Genomic DNA, 19,531 nt, shown 5'->3' with positions numbered 1-19,531 from the left:
CATTAGCTTGAAATGGACATTAGCCACAGGACTGGTTTGCCTTTAACCACCGTTTTAGTGTTTTCTTGAAGGCTGGATAATTCTCACAGTTTCTAAGATGAGTGTTCCATGACTTTACACCTCTAATAGAAACAACCATTGGGCTAAATTTAGTCCTACGCCTCTGTACTGTATGTTAGTCACCCCTGGTTAACAATCTAGTATTGGCTAGATTGTTCATTTTCTTCTGTATAAAAAGCTGCAATGTTGGAGGGGCTGGTCCATTCAGAACCCTAAAGACAAGACAGACATCCGAGAACATTTGATAGCTGTCCAAGTCTAACATGCTATACTTACTAAGCATATTACAATAATGAAATCTTGTGGCTCCCATCGCAATGTTCGAATACTTTTTTAAACACCCGAATGGGGAAAACGTGCATTCTGAAAGAAGTTAAAAATATCTAACTTTCTGTAAGACCATGAATGCAGGATGGCTGAGCTCTGACCGAGCAGGAGTGTCACTGCACAATCCGTCACGGAAACGCCATCGGTTCTACGCATGCGCGGCACCTACTTCATTAATAATGGTCAACAACCATACTTCGTAAATGTAATATATTGGGGAGTTGTTTTATTAGTGATTATTATTAAAAGAGTTGGTTAGCATTCGGATGTTTCTATCGTCCTATGACCTCCACCAAGACGGCTATGTATAAGTTATGCAAATCACGTAGCGCAGACGTAAACGTCATATCCGGTTAAAAACAAACATAAATAAACACAACAAAACACATAAAATGTTATATTTGATAGTAAACAACCAAAGCAGAGTGCTGTGATGGATTAATGATTAATGTATTTTTTGTAAACGGAGAAATACCATCCATCCAAACATATCTTCCTGGCAAATGCTTTTGTCTGAATTTTTTCAGTGGTGAAAAAACTGGAACCAGGAAAAGACGGCTTATAAAAACTTGTACCATGGATATGATATAACAAAAAAAATGATTTCGACGTGTTCACATTTTATAATGTAATTTTATCCTAATAATGTTTTTGGGTGTGTGTGGGGGGTTGCGTATATTGCTGCCGTAAAATAGATTGACGGATGGCGTACATTACACACGCATTCTGCACATGCGTAGAACCGATTGCGTTTCCGGGACGGATTGCGCAATGACATGGAGTAAGGGAGGGGAAGCCGGTGTTTGCCTGCCTACATTTGTCAAGACACAGACGTCATTTCCCCCGCGGTAAGGTAACCATCAATATACGTGTCTCCAAAAAATAAACACCTCAGAAGAAAATAAGAGTTTTTAATTCTGCAGGGACATATTTCTTTGTCTTCTCTGCCAAAGAAAGACATTTTCAAAACAAGCATCCACTTTGTGACAAGTAATAATTTATTTCAAAGTAGACCTACACTTGTAGCAGTGGTCATCCAAGCAGTATCGCCTTGCACACGCCGGGCTTGAACCGGCGGCCACATAAGTCCACTGATTGACAGCTAAGTCGAGCAGCGTTAGCCAACGAGCTAAAAGGAAGTGGCTATCAAGTCCCTGTGCTGCACATTTCTTGAGGCGTCATGTTGGGAGGTTTACTGTCGCAACTCGTTGGCATCTGTTACACGTGCACACTGTGCAGGTACATATTGCCCTTGCATTCTGTTGTAACAGGTAAAACTGACCAAGATTCAAACTTACAAAGTTTATAAGCTGTTACGTTTTGCGGCTCCAGGCGATTTTTTTTTAGTTGGTGACGAGTGCAAAATGGCTCTTTTTTAGTTGCTGTGCTGACCCCTGACCTCGCACTTAAAAAGAGTCGCTCTGTCGGCCTCCAAACAGCTCCTCAGCTCTGATTATTGTTTAAGCTGATTTCAGATCAAAATACGGGTTAAATGAATTTCTCATGTAAAAATCTATTATATAAAATGCTTATTATTTATTTATTTACATGTTCAATATGGAACACACCAAAAAAACAATAAAACAAACACAAAGACCCATCTCAATTAGATAAAAAGGTCCAATTTGATTGTGTGTATTGTTAATGTCCAGCTATTTAAAGTGAAACAACAGAGCATCAACAAAAAAACCAAACGACGCAATCAAATAGAGATTAAAATGTGCAAAGCTAAAAGATAAAGCAGCATCCAGCTAACAGTTTTTGCTCGTCTTTCGTGAAGATTGGCATTCAGAAATCCAGTGCGCCTCAGCTTTTGTTTCCTGCTGCTAATTTCCCTCACCTTTCCAGCTTGCTTGTGTGTGTAAGACCTCCCACTCTTTTCTACTTAGCGTTGACACACACAGCACCGCACATGCGGCAGGAAAAAAAATGACGTCTCGTTCACTTCAAATAACTGGCTCTTCATCACCAGGGTACATATCGTATACTTCAGAATTTTCAAAATTGAGGAACCTCCAGTAATAACGTCTTTCAGATGAGATCCATTTTGTTTGGACAGGAGTATCTGCAAGTACACTAAAATGTCAACGATGACCACGCTAATTTGTTGCTATTGCATTTTGCATCTTTATATAAGCATTATTCTATAAGCCTCAAACGCTGGTGCACCTTTTTTGGTCTGGAGAGGTAACTTAACTGCAATTTGTCTTTTATGTATGTCACAACTAGTACAGGAACATATACATTCATGAAATCACATGACACTTGTTTGATAGATATTTTACTGTTTCTTCTACGTTTTTAATCATAGCTTTAAAAAAAAAAAACACATTTCCCGCCTCGCTGCGTCCCCTCTATGCTCCACTGTTTGGGAACCTCTGCCATAAGCATACATTAAAAGGTTTATTGCTGTGTAAGCAAATATGCGTAAGTACCTGAAGCTCGGGTACAGCAGGACCTTTCTCTGCACATGCCCCTGTGTATCTGGGTAGTGGGTAGGGCAGGACCAGCGGATAAGGACTCAAAACACTCCTAACATCACACTGAGGAAGCTGCACCTCCTCCCTGGACATGATGACTTGATCCAGAACCAGAAAGTTGTTGTTTGGTGTCCACACAGTGCGTGTTTGTGGCAAGAAGGGTGGGCGATGGAACATCAGTGTCACGGACATTGCGCCCAAGGTCACCAGGTCATAACTAAAGTGTTGGGAGGAGAGCGTTATAACGGCGTGTGATTGGACGGTTAGAGATATACCTCATGACTTGTGTGTGTGTGTGTGTTTCTGCACCTCCCATCCTGCCGACTGATGGTGTAACCATACTCTGGGTGCTGAGGAAAGGTAATATTGACGCCGACCAGTGGAGAGCCATCTTGCAGCACGACGCCGCCTCGAATCACCGCTACGCGACTGGCAAAACAAAGAAGGAAGAAGTGAGAAATAACACGAGGGGCACAAAAGAGGGCAAGATGACAGCTTTACAATGATCAAGAACACAATCATTGTTTGAGGAGGGACGCATATTGTTAGGCCCCTGCCAAACGACCTTGTGCTTGAAGAAAAATAAACTGCATGAATTTCACTGTAATGCCTTTCTTGAACACAACTGGCTTTGTCCTTGTTTGGCTACAAGGTCCGTTTTTGGCCCCCTTTCTCTATAAATTTGGCTGATTTGGTTGTATTCCATGAAGACATGGCCAAAAACATTGGCATCTTCACTGGCATGCCAACATTTTTGGCCATGACTGCATGCCTGAAATGTTCTCATTTTTACTATATTTTATTAACAGAAAGATAAACGACAGGACATAACTATATTTATATGTTCTAACAGCTCCAAATGAACTAAAAATTTAAAGAACTGCACATATATAATCTGAAAATCTATTTGCTTAACACTAGTCTGTTATACTTTAACCGTGTTACTATCAGCAACGACTGGGTTGCAGTTTAAGGCACTACTTCATTTAAGTTGAATTGACATGTTTTGAGTGAATTTATAGCAAATTGTACTTCCACATTAAGAGTATTGTAGTGCCCTTGGACGCATCATCTTGTGAACAGCGCTTGTGGCACAGTGATAGTTAGGTCCTGCTCCGACAGGAATAAAGGAGACAACTATGGAGGTGTTTGGTTGTGTGCGTTATATGAACCGTGAGTTACTTGGAGTGTTAATGATTGTTTTTCTTTGTCTTTCTGTTTGTTTAGACCACACATACTGTATATACGGAAAACAAAAAGGTGTTGTTGTGATGTTCGGAGTTCGGAGTGTCCGTGAATCTGAAAAAGTATGGTGGAGAATGAGGAAGTGTTGTTCAGAGGATGGACGTGTTTGTGAGTTGGAGATACATATGCAGCCATGGAAAAAATGATTAGACGACCCTAATTTTGTTTCAGTTTCTTGTTCATTTTAATGCCTGATACAACTAAAGGGACCTCTGTTTGGGAAAATATAACAATGACAACAAAAATAGGAGTGTAAGAGTCAATTTCTTTTGGCAGAACTTAAGTAATTTTGGTTATTATCAAGAAAATAATGGAAGTTGCTACATATCAGCTCTTAAATTAAACTCTTATAAGCTATATTTGTTATCATCATTATATTTTTCCAAACAAATGTACCTTTGGTTGTATCAGGCATTAAAATGGATCAATAAACTGAAGAAACAAGGGTGGTCTAATATTTTTTTCCATGATTGTATGGTAGGGGTGTCGCTAGACCTCATCACACGCGATCTCTAAAATGTGATGAGATTTCTTCTTTGGAGAAAAGCTGTATCGCGAGAACAGGGCGGCTAAAAGCCAATCCAGACTGTAAACTACGGCCTCGCTACTACAAATGATACTACAGTAATATGGAAGTGGATTGGCAACACACGTTAAGTGCTTTACACACAATTTAAACCCTGCAATCCAACCTACCTGGGTGTTCACAGCATCAGCAAGAGATGTGTGGCTGTTTTTTTCCATCGGAGGTAAGCAGCTTGCTACTTGTTGATATCCAAGCAGAAGCTGTAGTTATTCTACATTTGATCAACTTAACTTAAGATTTGTCAGCTCCCACGTAATGTTCAGACTTGTCTGCAACGTTAATCACTGAGCGGTTCCTTCTGGCGCTCACTGCATTTGGTTCAACTTTCACGTACCGGCGATCACTGGTTGCGTTTCATAATACACGTTTCCGTGTTGACAATTTCGCAACATTGTCGGTATATTTAGTGATGAAGGGTATGCATATAAGTGTTTCTTGTGTTATTTGGTAATTAAATACAAACCATCAGCAAAGGTGAAGAATTCCCCCGAGCAGGTGAGCGGGAGTGAGCTCCATCTCCGTAACTCCATGCAATGCACGTCTGAAAGCTGTAAAAATCCATCTACAGTGTAACTCATCCCCTGACCAACAGAGCCAAGAAGGTAGCGCTTGGGTGTTGAAAGTGTGGCACTGTGGTAATTTGTGAAATGTGGCTCGCTGCAGAAATAAAATGTAAAAAAAAAACAGCAAAAGTGGAATATAGAGCAAAAAGGCCTAATTATTTGTCTTTGAAAGTATATGTATATATTATACTATATTATAAATAGTAGTAAAAAAACCCCCAGCTGGACAGCCCTGACGTGAATGGACAAAGACAAGAATATGCAAGAAAAAAACAGTGAGCTGTATTATTATTAAGGGTGTCACAAGACACCCAACTAACGGGACGAGATGAGGCACGAGATTGGGTCCACGAGAACGTGACAAGATGATATTTTAACATACATTTTAAGAAAAGTACAATAAAAAAAATATGACTGGACAAACAGACTTTTTTTTATTTAACAGAGTCACAATGCAAGTGCAATTTTGAAATGTTTATTGTCCCACAAATTGACGCTCCAAGATATTATTGTCAACATTTTTGGAGACCAAATAAACCACTGCTGTGATAATATACTGTATAGAGTAATAATAACACAGATGACTGTTTTTTTGTTAAAAACAATGTATGCATATACACGCATTATAGATACATATACATTTAAAGACAATCTTTGTGTTTTTCTTTTCTATCAACATTAGATTTTTCTGATTACGATATGCCTTTTTGTTCTATTTTTCCACTTTTGCTGGGTTTTTGTTTATTTTATTTCTGCAGTGAGCCACATTCCAAGGATGGCCCCCGCGCCACACTGTGGACACCCATGCGTGTTTTGCCAAATGCAGAAAGGTGATGGAGGATTGTGTCCAAACTCGACTTTCTTGGCTCTGTTGGTCAGGGGCTGAGTTACATTGTGGAGGGTTTTAGATTTATTTACAGCTTTCAGACATGCATTGCGGCGGATGGTTCACCTTTGTTGATTGCTTATATTTAATTACTGAATAAATGTATGACACAAGAAACATATATGCGCACCCTTACTCGCTAAATACAGGGACCATGTCGCTAAATTGTCAACACGGATCTCTTCTATGTATGAGGTGCGTTATGAAGCAGATCGCCGGTACGTGAAAGTTGGCGCGGAGCCAAATGCAATGAGCGTCAATAGAACCGCTCTGTGATTAAGGGTGCAGAAAAGTCCGAACATCTATGTGGGTTAATTTGACAAATCTTTCATTCAAGTTGATCAAATGTAGAATTACTACAGCTTTAATGATAAATACCTTTACAGCTTTAATGATCTGTCTCTTTTGATCTGTTTTTATATCTTTACAACACATAGAAAAGAGAAAGACGTGCTCATGTCTCGCATAAGGATTTCGGATGATGGGCGAAATTCCCAAAAAGTGCAGTTTTAAGACCTCATCAAACCTTGTGATGCTACAGATTTCAACAAGTCAAATGTAAGACTTTTTAAGACTTTTTTTACGACCATAATGAACACAATTTAAGATCCATTTCACATCCATAGCCACAAAGTACAAAAGACATGAAGCGAAATCGGAAGCTCCTGACGCGCTGACAGCACGGCATGTGGTTGCGGTCGATAAATTCATTTTGCAGTCCTTCAAAACCTGAACATCAAAAAGCAAGACTGAAGTTTATGCATTTGCTTTAACCAAAAGTAACGTTAATATATTTTTAAGATCTTTCAAAACTGCACCTGAGACATTTTATGGTATGTTAGGGGAATTTTAGACATTTCAAGGCCTTAAAATGAAATGGTTGGATTTGACACTTTTTAAGACATTTTAAAGATCTAAAGAATTAATTTAAGTGTCTTTTGCTTTTTCTTTGGCTTTTCTGTTACCACTGGTGACATAAAGAAGAAATATGCGTCATGTTGGAAAGTGGTGCACTCGTCCTGGCTGCTCAGTACAATATGGCTAAACCGACAATCAGTCAACATCAATAATTAAAGAAGAAGAGTGGAATGCACAATGTCAAGTCAGCTGCGGTTTGTTTGAACATAAAGTGACTCACCTCCCAGGTAAATGCATTAATACCTCTACACATTTGCTGTGCTAGCGCATCATCAAAGTTAATGGTGAGTACATAATTTGCTGTTTGTTAAGCATAACTGTACAGCAGTTAACCAATGTCTGCACTTATGATAGCTAAGCGAAAATGCATTAAGTCATCTAACTTTCTTTGTTATACCATATGTATTTTACTGAGCATAAAACCTGTACAATTAATACCAGTTTTACCATGGCAGCTGTTTGCCGCTGGTGAAATGATTTCAATTCATTTATCTCAATGGTAACAAATATCAAGGTGGTCAATTTCGCTGCTTCCACTGTGACGTACTTGCATATAGGCAGAGTGAGATGCACTGCTTGAAATGGGAATAAATGGTCAAATGATGACAGATGTAGAGCTACACACACACACACACACACACACACACACTCCTTTTCATGCAAAGGTTAATTAATAGTGCTCGTCTGTTATAGAAGAAGAAGAGGGATAAATGAAGGAGGTTTCACCAGCTGACCGTGTTGCCGCATCTGTTACTCAACTACAGTTCATTCCCCTCCTGTAAAAGCAGCTGCATAATTAACTTGCGTGATTATGCTACAAACGGACAAAAAAAAAATGCACAAAACATTTATAGTTTTCCAAAATCAATCATAATAAATCAACTCTTATGCACACAGTATCCTGTATGCATTCAACCATTCACACGTGCATATCTTTATATCGAGGTATTCACTTAATTATCTGCTGCTCATGTATTTTAACAATGTGCAATCCAAGGACACAGACACTGAAAACAAATAGGGGAAGAACTTTGCATGCGCACGGCACCCCAGACTCACAAAGAGTAAACAAGCACATACCTGGTATCAAAGGGCACGTCTCCAGGGAGAGCGTGTGTGGCTGATTTCCCAAGGAGAAAGTGGATGCGGTGGTAGAAACTGTGAGTGTGCATGTTAGTAGGTGAGGGGGGAGCAGTGGGGGGCAACGGGCTCCGCTGCAACAGGGCCATGGGGTCGGCTGAGCCGCGGCACAAAGGGTCAGAGCCGCAGCTCAGCTGCTCGCAACAGTCCGGGTCCACGCAGTCAATCAGACCATCTGAAATGAACCAACGTCAAGAGATCACATCCAAAAAACGTACAATTAGATGTGATATCTGTATTAAATATGACTATAGCTGTATTTTAAGAGTAGTGGTTGCATACATACAGTATGTTTGTGTATTTATGATTTTTCCAGTGGAAGCTTAAGCAGGGTGAGGTGTTGAGAACACATTTCTATTCATTCGGCAAGAAGGACGTCTACTATATCAGCAGTGACAAGATAGAAAGAAGATACCATAAAACCTCTGCCAAGAAATAATTTCGGCACCCCAACCAATGAGGAGCTTGACAAGAGAGATATAATGTGCGACAATGAACCGTACATATATCACCATTATCACGCAGATAAATCAAATTAGATTCATTCATCAAACTACCTTTATATTGCTATAAATCAAGCCTCTGTCAGCACAATTATTTGAATGTGATCCATAAAAGTCCAATGTAAACAATAGGCTGCTGATAGGAGCCAAAGCAGCAGGTAACAGGAGCCAGGCTGGCATTTGTGTTTCCTATTTCAGGCCTGTTTCTGAAAAGGCAGGAAACAGTGCTGACATTTAAATGCATCTGGCCACAGAGCAGAGAGCTAAAGGCCAACAATATTCTATTATAACCTCCTCCTACAAAGGTGGCCTAGTACAATCATTTATTTCCATAACACTCACCACTCCAGCTTGAAAGAACGCAATTAATTGAATTTGCTACATTGTCGCTGTTAAAAGGGCAATGAATATGTTTGTAAATTACTATGCATAGATGGCAGGAAAAATACACATAGTCCCAGATCAATGTGAAAAACAGGCAGTAGCTATGTGACGTAAATGTTTGTGCATGGGAGTTCATTGCACTCTGTGTGGAATATCTTTCCCAGAGAAATAATCATGCTTCTTCCCAGTCCAGACAGAGTAATTGAAAAGATCCTCTTTATTCACTGATTACTTGATATTTCTCTGTATAGCTTCAGACACAAAACAATAGCTTTGAGAGTTGAGTATGAGAGTCACGTATACTCTATATGCACCAATTAGGGGGAGAGCTCTATGATGGTATTTGAAAAGCTGTGGAGTGAAGGGGAAGGAGAGAAAGATTTGAAGTGTGAATAGGTTCCGTGACTCTTTCTCTAGCAGAACCATTCAAATAACGCACGCTTATACCTACAGTATATGGCTTTAGTTATTTCATTTTTAATGGTGCTCTCGCAATGCAGCACATTGAAATGTCTTTTACTGTTTGCCTGCAATGTCAAAAGGACCTTGTCCATTCACACAATCCTATGTCTCCTGAGCCCACGGAAAGCATATGCATACATCGGTTCAACTCAATACATTTCAAATATGCAATTGATGGTAAGTACAATATGGCTTCTCTGCTAATTTGTTTTGTGACTGAAGGCACACGGGATGCACACTATTTAATGAGATGTGTCCTGGATGCTTCACAAAATAATACATGTCAACATTTACATTTGCAAAAAAGGAACATGTAGCAGAAAATGAGAATTGATGAATTGATTTAATTAATGACTTCAAATTGTTTAATGCGTGTGCATCATGGCAACTTGCATCTCTCTCGTGGGGTGGCGGATGGAGGCTAGTGTCCCCAAAGATGGACACAGAGTGTGACACTTTTTTTTTTTTTTTTAAACTTTATTCATACCTTAAATCAGGGGTAGGAAACCTATGGTTCGGGGTCCAGATGTGGCTCTTTGGATGACTTTGATTTATTTTCATTTTTTTTCATTTTAAAGTAAAACATTACATCACAGTGTTAAAAATAACGTTCAAAATAGACAACTTTTTTATGCATTTTAATCCAGTCGTCCATTTTCTCTCGCAATGCGGGTAGCCCGAGCCGATAGCAGCTGTCCTTCTGAAATTTTACGGGTCAGACACCAAAACTCGATTATTACTGAATAATGCGGTAGCCTACTCGGGTCATTGAGAGGTCAAGAAGTAAACTTCACTCCTTTGATCCAATAGTCAGTTAGCTAATTCTGTAGAGCCTTTTGGCAAAAAAGATGGCAGAAAGTTGGAAAAGAAAGATAAAACCATGCAGCACCAGAAGTAGTGGGAAAAATATTTAAGTATTTTATTATTGGTTAGCGTCAGTATAACAACGTTATTTAAAATAACACATTCAGAGATTTATTACATTGATGTATTATATTGATATTGATTCATTATATACTGATTAAACATGCATACATGTGGTCGTATTCAATGTTCAAAAATATTATATGGCTCTCACGGAAATACATTTTAAAATATGTGGGTTTTCATGGCTCAGCAGTGCTCAGTTCCAACACCATGTATGTACTACAAGTATATCTCCAACTTGCAAACACGTCTGTTCCACCTTTGTAGGAACAACACTTTGTCATTCTCCACCACACTACTGTAAGCTGCATTCCCAGACTCTCGGAAGTCATAACACCTACTAAAGTTCATTCTAGCAATATTATATTTTCCACACGAAAAGAGCAATGGCTAAAATGGCCCAATGTAATTGTGTGGGATAAAAGTATGGTATCTCTTAGTTTTACGATTGTTTACTGTACTGTGTTTGAAAAATATAATACTGTTCTAAATACCTGAAACTTCAGCCTCTAGCCTAAAATTGCAGAGAGACATGGAGACATCGCAAAGAGACCAAATTATATTAGGTGTGTAGTACGTTTTATCTTGATAACATTTTTAATTCATTTGGAAGCTTTAACAAACACACAGTCTGTTAAAGTGCTCATGACACCAAAACTCATGTAAATCTGGTTAGTTTTGCCATGAAAATGACATTGAAAAGCATAGTTCCTTTGCTGGATGTGTGCTCGAATGTTGAAATATTTACCTTTTTCGTTACTGAAACCAGTCTCAGAGAAAAGACTGGAGAGGAAGGAGGAAGTGACATTTCCTCAAGAACCCTTCTTCCTGGAACTAGCGGAGTGTTTTCATATTGTTGAGGTGCATTTTTTGTTGATTTCCTGCTGTTTTTATATACATGTTTGATATTATACCCTCTCTGTGTGTGGAAAGCTTTTGCTCCAAAACTCAAGCAGACAGAGTTAGCCTGTTCACATTTCCAAAAGACACCATTTTCCAGATCCGATTTTTCGGTATTGTATTAAAAACACTGAAAGCCATATTTCCTATGTTAGATGTGTGTTCAAATGAACTTCATTTTTAAGGTTTTGTCACTAAAGACCGTCCCTCCCCTTATTGTGGTACAGAATGCAGAAGTGACGTCAGCGCCAAGACACCCCCTCCATTGCTTCTGTGTTGTGGTGGCTCGTTCTTTGTTGAATTTATGTTGTTGTTATATATCTTTTTTTTATATTATGCCTGAGCGTTTAGTGGTAGGCTCTTGCTCAAACACCCGCGTGTAGGAGTAAGCTTGTTCACGTTTCCAAAAGACCCAATTCACCGCGATACCGACCGCGTTACAGACCGGGTGCGAGACGGCAATACACAAAGTCAAACACCCAGATGTTCAACCGTGGAAAAGCGTGCCAAGATGACAGTGAGTAAATCCGCATTTCTGTAAAAGATATATTCTACCAATCTTAGAATAATATGTGTTTTCATGTTAAATTTCAGTGCTAGCATACAAGCTAAAGAGTCACTGTTTTCCTCAGTCACTGCTCACTGGTCTGCATATATCTCTGTGCAGTCACAGCAGTAAAACAACATTCCTGTTTATTATTATTATTAATGTGTTTTTGTGTGTTATATTAAGTGAACAAGCGAAGACAGCTCTGGCTTTGCAAACTGATACAGTGCCAGCCGACAGTGCTTCAACACTTATTGTGTAAGTGTTGAAAAACAAATGTATACATGTACTGTATGTAACAATGCACAATGCATTCGTAACTACTCATCACAACACAATGTCAGTGAATGTTGTTCACCTTTTTACTTAAAACAGCTTGAAGAGCCACACAGGGATGCTGCAACCCAGGTACCAAGGATGCCCAACAGGTGTATAGTGTGCATTTTCCCAAATAAAGGAAAGGTGACTACATCGTCAGGAAAGTTTTGGACAATGCCGCTTTTGGTATGTATATCTAATCATTCATTGGTAGAACCATGTTAACATGTGCTTTTAATTCTATGTATTGCATTGTTACTGTTACATTTTGCAGAATATGTCAAGAAACTTATGACCAGTGTTGAAGACGTTTGTTGCAGCAAGGACTACCTTGGAGACGACAAAGAGGACCTGTTGTGTGTTCAACACGCTCACTTGCCACTGACTGCTGCAAACTGTCACAAAGACGCTGTGAGATCGTATGTAAATCCGGTTCATGAATGGAACATGAAAACAGTTTAAACACAAATAATATATATATATTTTCTTTTTTAAGAGCAAGAACAATATCTGTGACAAATAGCAAATACTGGGATCATTGGTCACCAAATCCCACATGATCGACTGAAAAAAAAAATCCTGATTGCACTTAAATCAATTATTATGCCCTATATTATTAATACATTGTGCATTGTTACATACTCGTATACATACTAACTTGTTAGTAAGGATGATTGTGGAATCATGCATGTCCATAATGAATATTTATTAACATGAACAAAGCGCTAAAACATTTGAAAAATGTGGTAACTATTATAATAGGATTATTCTTTATTTGTCACTTTCTTGTCTCTTCAAATCGACAAAAAAGAGTGACACACACCTCCCACCCATCATTAAAAACCTCCTGAAGAACAGATGCATTTGCCACTGTTTGGTACATTTAGACTTGCAAGGGAAAAATCTCTGAGTGCTTTTTATCCCAGCAGGTGTTATGCATATCAGACATTTAGCTGTGAGAGGACAAAAAAATGTAAACTGACACGCACACAAGCACACGCGCACACACACATTTAGTGTAATAATGACCAACAGGACTCCACAGGCTTCTCAGCAGGACTGGGACGACACAGAAGTATGAAGGGACGACACAATGAGGCGGATTCTTTTTGGCAATTGAATGAAGAGAAGCGATGGAAAAGGGTACAAGAAATGAGAGGGATAACAAAGGTAGAAAAGAGATAGAGAATGATAGATGGCAATAGAATGTCACCTCCGTCGTTGTCTGTTCCATCACTGCAGTCAGTTTCCATGACAACGCTGCATCCAGGCCCACTCCATCCAGCCTGGCAGACGCAGCGCCATCCACTCTGCTCCAGGGTACAGCGCCCGTGCCCGCTGCACAACCCTGGGCAGCCATCTGAGGATGACACACATGTTGTTCATATTGTGAAATATTTAATAAGATAATAAATCTACCCCAAATCATGACTCAATAAAAATTACCTTTTACAACAATGTCCAAATCGTGAGTAACTGTGAAGGGAAAAAAGTGAGAAAACAATAATGACACCCTTTTTCAAACCAAATATCGCAAGCATTAATTTAAGTGGCACACGGGCACGCACGCGTGCACACAACTCACCAATGTTGCAGTGCTCTCCCTCCCAGCCAGGCTGGCAGATGCAAGTCCCATCGTGGCACTGGCCGTGTTCTTCACAGCGAGGATGGCACGCTCTCTGGTCACACGCCGCACCGAGCCAACCCTCCTCACACTGGCACTGGCCCTCTGAGCAAACACCATGGCTGCCACACGGAACTGGGCACAGCTCTGCCAGCGAGGTGGGTGGGGGTACGTGGGAGAGACAAGCATGTTAGTGTGTGAGGAGAAAAGAAGGAGCGGAGCAGATGGAGCAAATTAAGAACTGAAAGAAAAGATAAAAGCTGCATGGGGACATGGTGTAAATACCAAAAAAAATACACAACGGAACAGAACAATCTGTTAAAGGTAGGAGGAATACTCTTATTTCACCTCGAATAGCCAAGCCCCTGAAAGAGAAGATGAGTGAATAGAATCAAGCGTAACAACGACATAAGTCGTATTTGCACTGCTTTTTGAAGCCACAGGGGTTCAAAGCCAGCTCTTCGGTCGACCATTTGGTTAATACCACTTCTTCCTGTCCATCTCTAAATATTTAATTCACTGTATCCTCTTTCCCAACAATCATTTCCTACTTCTTGCTTGTCTCTTTCCTATTTTACTCCTGCACTCTCTGCAGAGGAAAACCCCCATCCACGAGCAAAGAGGGTAAAGTGCTAGAGGCACACAAAGACTACTTACTCCAGACGCAGTGAAAAGTTATTTCAATTTAAATATACATTGCATGGAGATGGTGGGAAAAGTGGATTAAAGGTGGAGCGTTTTCAGCTCTCTATTAGACGTACGTTTAGCTATGCTCCGGCAAGACCAGAATGTAGAACTGCAGGGTCCTTTTCATTAAAAACGCAGTAGGGAGAGAATGCTCGCTGATACGTCATTAGGGTCATTATCAAGGGATACATCAAAGTAATAAGGCATCTACACACTTGAGAGCAAGCGCTCATGCCAATTGCCTGCAAATCATCTTTGCCAACACAGACATTAAGTTTATGTGGTGGAAACACATCTTAAAACGGCTATTTTGCTCTCTGTCAGATGACGGTGTAATGAGGACAAGGACAATGTCAGTGTATTTCATTATATAACTTAGACAGTCTGCTCTTGTGTTCAACAAGACTTTTCTTTCCAGTAAAAAAGTATGTGGAGGCAGACACTTGAAGGTACAGACGAAAGAAACCTCACAAAGCGGTACTCTTCAACAAACTTTTAAATGCCAACTAAAACGTACCTTATCTAACTACTTTCAATAACAGAGACAGTTTATTTTTTCACCTCCATGTTATTTCCTCATTTTGCTGAAGGAAAAGCATGTCTATCTGTGTTATGAACTCATGTTGGTGGCTCATAGGCAATGTGGCAAATAAATGTATGAGCACTGATTAGAAACATCTGCACATTGCATTTGACATACAGCAGCGTTGAAATGTTTGCAAAAATCATATGCTCAAGTTCAAAGAGGTAATTCATATCACAAAGAGCTACAATATCTACTGTATCTTTACTGTATCCTGTTTGGGTCACAGGTGAACTGGAGCGAGGGGCAGAGTACGCCGTCGACTGGATGCCAGTCAATCGCTTTTATAATGTGGGAAGAAAACTGAGTGCCTGGAGAAATCCACTTAGATTGCACCCGGATTCAAATCTAAAACCTCCTGGCAGTGGGGCTCGCCAAGCTTCCAGCATGCACCTGCAATACTGCTGGTCCTTGGGTGATGGCGTTCCGTGTTAGGTGTTTTGTGGTTACGAACCATGAATTAATTAAAAACCTAATTTTGGTTTGTAAACGCCAGACTTGCTCGAAAACTTGTTACTGCACGCACAGCGGATTAAAACAATGTGTGTGCCTCCTTCGCAGCTACATGACAATAACCTTGCTTATTACTGGGGATGTCCTGATCCATATTTTTTGGCTTCCGATCTGATCCAATACCGACCCCTTTTTTTGTTTTATAATAATAAGCTTTTGTTACAAACATGATTTTGCGGTATTGAATATGGTTATGAAAATAGCTCTTCATAGAATTAAAAATAATGCAACCAAAGTATTGCTGAATTTACTTGTTTATTACGCAGGATGACCAACAATATTGTTTGGCTTTTCTAACAAACCTCTGTGAGTCAGGTCCCTAATCCAATAAAAGATCCAATAAAAGTCCATCCAGTAAAATATAAAATTGGAAAAAATGGGCATGCAAAATAATTTTCGGGTAGGACTAATCATTTGACATGGTTATAGATTATTATCTTATTTTTAATTCCTTCTCCCCCCCTTGTACTGGATGTCATGAGATTGTGTTGGTGTACCTAGTGTTCTGGCTGGGAGTGTATGTGTACACAAAATGACACACAGAAGGACTGAGTGGCTGCAATCCATTCCTCTCATGCCGAGTCACATCCCCGGGAAATCGTATCTGGCAAAGCCAGTCGTGTTGCGAGACCACTGACAAACGCGTGACATGCACTTGCATGTTTCTCTGTTTTGACTGAAAATCCGATTCATGTTTTACCAATGTAACAGTCTGGTCCCGTCCAGTTGGGCTGGCAGGCGCAGGTGTCTGACTCAGGGAGGTAGGTGCCATGTCCCGAACACTGCTCCTGACAGGCTGGCAGCGGGTCATCACAGCTCACTCCCGCCCAACCAGGAGAGCACACGCACTCCCCGCGAACACACACACCATGTCCACCACACTGAGGGTCCACACAGTCTTCTGCAGGAAAGGCAAAAGACAAAATGAAATGGTACTGGGTGGTTGTCGAGGATCCCTGTCTAATTATAATCATCAGTTCAGTGAGTATGAAAGCAGTGTTCTTTGCATCCCATCCAGGAGTTAACCGTCCACGCAACAATCCCTGTATCTGTTCCACAACATTACATTTCATAGGACACTTAAAACTCGCGCTTTGATAAGGGGTGAAATGGCCTGGTTGAAATGTGCATGTGCGGTTGGTCAGTGTTAGTGTGTGTAATTACAGCTCTGAGCGCCGAGCCAACGCTCAGCACAGTCCGCCTCGGCACCGCTCCGCTCCATTGTTCAAGGTCAAACACGTGCTTCAGTCCTTGCAGGCTACAGAGATACAACGCAAGGGTGCTTTGGACAAATGTACCAGGGATTACGATTAAGTACATCTTATTGTTTAGAATATTGCGGCTTTGTTTGTTAGTTTTATGTGGTGGTTATACGGTGGAGAGATGCAAAATGATGCATGACTTGCAGCACACAATGAGAATCACCATCGCTAACGAAGGCACCCACAATGTTTTTGTATTGAGTCCTGTATTTAGCCAAACCTTGCACCCAGTGGTGTATCTGAGCTCTGAATCATTACTGTGACTTCACGCATGGATTATTATTTACTCTGAGAGGCGACTGGGTAGGTGGAGAGAAAAAAAAAGTCACAATGTGCTGCCAGAATGTAATTTTTTTTGTTTACATGACGTGCAATGCAAACTAATAACGAGAAAGCTAAAGGAGAGCAAACTCTACTTCCACCAAACGATGCAATTCATTTAGGTATGGTATACATTCCTTGGAATTTGGGGATTCGTCTGGGATTACCTTGTTTCAGGGAACTGTTACCCACCTAACCAAAACCCCTTTACCCTTACGACAAACTTTTTGCCATTTTTTGAAGTACGCTAAAATTTGTGCCCTAATGAGTTACAGCAGACGCAGTGATGTTAATGTTGCTGGAAAAGAGTTTAGTTTGAACAAAATACAGTGATTGATTTTTTGCCCCGAAATGTTCTAAAAGCTCTTTTGAAATTTGTCTTACTGTAAATATAGAAGTATAGCCATGTTTCCATGGTTTCCACACACAGAGAAAATGATGCATCATGTAGCGTGTGTCTGCTCATGTATTTATCCTATCTAAGATAATCAGCCATCAAGGCAAATATATGGTGTCACTGTGCATGCGAGCATTATGCTGGATTAGCAAATCACCAATTATTCCATCTGCGGACAATTAAGTAAGTGGAGGTTTTAAGGATACACGTTTGCTTAATTAGGAATAAGAGTTATCATCAACTGGAACAAATTGTCTTGTAGATTTCAATACTGGGTGTAAAATGTGTGTGCACATATTGAATTTTTCAATGAAACTTTTCCTATCACGAACAGCAAGTCATCACGACTTAGTCAGGATGCTGTTTGATGTTGGGCAGTCCTGCTATGGCAGGAAATTGGGTTGATAAAAGCACAATTCGCAGAGAACCAGAACACATAAAACATATCCCCCACATGCTGTGTGGACAATTAGCACCATATGCAAAGGTCACATTTTTACAATACATGAAAGTAACAGAATGGACCCGTTTCGACATTTCCCACTTAAGGTCAATAAAGTTCTCAATCCACGAACCTACAAACTAACCCAAGGATTTCGCATTGTCCAGCCATAAAAGGCATCGTTGTTTTCTAGGGGAATAATGCACCTACGGCAGTCAAAAGGTAGAAGGTATTTGGTACTGACTAACTTTAATAATTATATTGACAATCTGCCAGGCTACAAGGAGCAGCAAATAACATATATATTTTAAGGGGAAGTCTTAAACAAATACGTTTTTAGTTTTTTTTTTTAATTGAGGCATATTGTTAAAGAGGTTTTATATTAAAATAATAAAAATAGAGGACAAAATTATGTAATTGTTTTCTTTGTTCCATTCTCTTTCAGCTAGACACAACCGCATCTGTCATGATGCTAATGCATCCGATACAAAATGAAGTTTGATAGACACTGTATATCAACTTCAAACTACAAAAAAATATACTGTATATTATACAGTAGAGCTACCATTGCAACAACACATCATCAGTACGGTAAAACTAACCTGATGCTATACTGTATATGATACAGTAAAAAAAAAAAACAAACATGAAAGAATGCATTTTTTTTCTGCAGGAAACACATCTCATTCACCATAAGTTGTAATTTATAAATACGTGGTAATACAGGTTGAATGTACAGCATACGTTAGAAAATCTTGAAATTGAAGAGAGAAGGGGAGGATTCTGTAGCTCAGTCAAATCTAATAATTAAAACAGTCACTTTTATTGCAAATGTTGATCTGAAATAGGAGGAGAACGCCATCGTCAAGCTAGTAAGAGGGTTTGGAAAGGGGGAGTGAGCTGTGTGTCAAAAACATATGTGTTATGGGTGGTTTTTCCCCATTTGGGGGATCACAGGGATCGACTGTACTCAATTCCTTTGTTTGGCATGTCATTTTTGGGTAGAAACCTCTGAAAGATCCCTGGGGTTTATGTGGTTAATTTACCTTTAGTTTGGGTTTTACCCTCGTTGTGGTCCATTTAGGCACGGACGAAACCACACTGACTCAAATCGACCAAGCCCCTTGAATCTATCATTCTTGGTTGCATTGACAGACCCCCTCACAAACACAAACATTGTAAATTTCAAGGTCAATAAATGAGTCACAAATGTGTTCTACATCCGCGCTAGCCCTGAGAGTGTTATTGTTTTACCTTGTTCACAGTTGACTCCCTTGTAGGCCGGGCTGCAAATGCAGATGCCCTGGATACAGGAGCCGTGGTTGGAGCAGGTAGGGTCAATACACTGACCTTCCTCCACGTTACACTCGGCCCCCTTCCACCCAGCCAGGCACACACACCGTCCCTTCTCATACACGCCGTTACCGCTGCACAAGACAGGGCACGAATCTGTAAC

The 19,531-nt window shown here is 40.0% G+C and overlaps 1 protein-coding gene and 1 long non-coding RNA gene across 2 annotated transcripts in view; one reads left to right on the top strand and one right to left on the bottom strand.

Annotated features, from left to right (window-relative positions):
* Positions 1–19,531, bottom strand: part of tenm1 (teneurin transmembrane protein 1) — a 272,088-nt gene that overhangs the window by 89,298 nt on the left and 163,259 nt on the right. The window contains exons 10-17 of the mRNA XM_054791581.1: positions 19,330–19,524; positions 16,354–16,554; positions 13,832–14,017; positions 13,693–13,722; positions 13,460–13,606; positions 8,146–8,380; positions 3,177–3,296; positions 2,823–3,084 (exon numbers count right to left, since the gene is read on the bottom strand). Coding sequence (XP_054647556.1) covers positions 2,823–3,084; positions 3,177–3,296; positions 8,146–8,380; positions 13,460–13,606; positions 13,693–13,722; positions 13,832–14,017; positions 16,354–16,554; positions 19,330–19,524 — 1,376 coding nt within the window. The remainder of the gene's footprint in view (positions 1–2,822; positions 3,085–3,176; positions 3,297–8,145; positions 8,381–13,459; positions 13,607–13,692; positions 13,723–13,831; positions 14,018–16,353; positions 16,555–19,329; positions 19,525–19,531) is intronic.
* LOC129189666 (uncharacterized) lies at positions 11,622–13,402 on the top strand. Its single transcript, XR_008572839.1, has 4 exons — positions 11,622–11,898; positions 12,115–12,186; positions 12,304–12,432; positions 12,521–13,402. It is a non-coding gene; the product is annotated as an uncharacterized LOC129189666 (long non-coding RNA).

Source organism: Dunckerocampus dactyliophorus, chromosome 11 (assembly GCF_027744805.1).
Source record: "Dunckerocampus dactyliophorus isolate RoL2022-P2 chromosome 11, RoL_Ddac_1.1, whole genome shotgun sequence".
Taxonomy (NCBI): domain Eukaryota; kingdom Metazoa; phylum Chordata; class Actinopteri; order Syngnathiformes; family Syngnathidae; genus Dunckerocampus; species Dunckerocampus dactyliophorus.
Note: the sequence above shows the minus strand (reverse complement) of the source record. Positions and strands in the feature narration are given on the sequence as shown.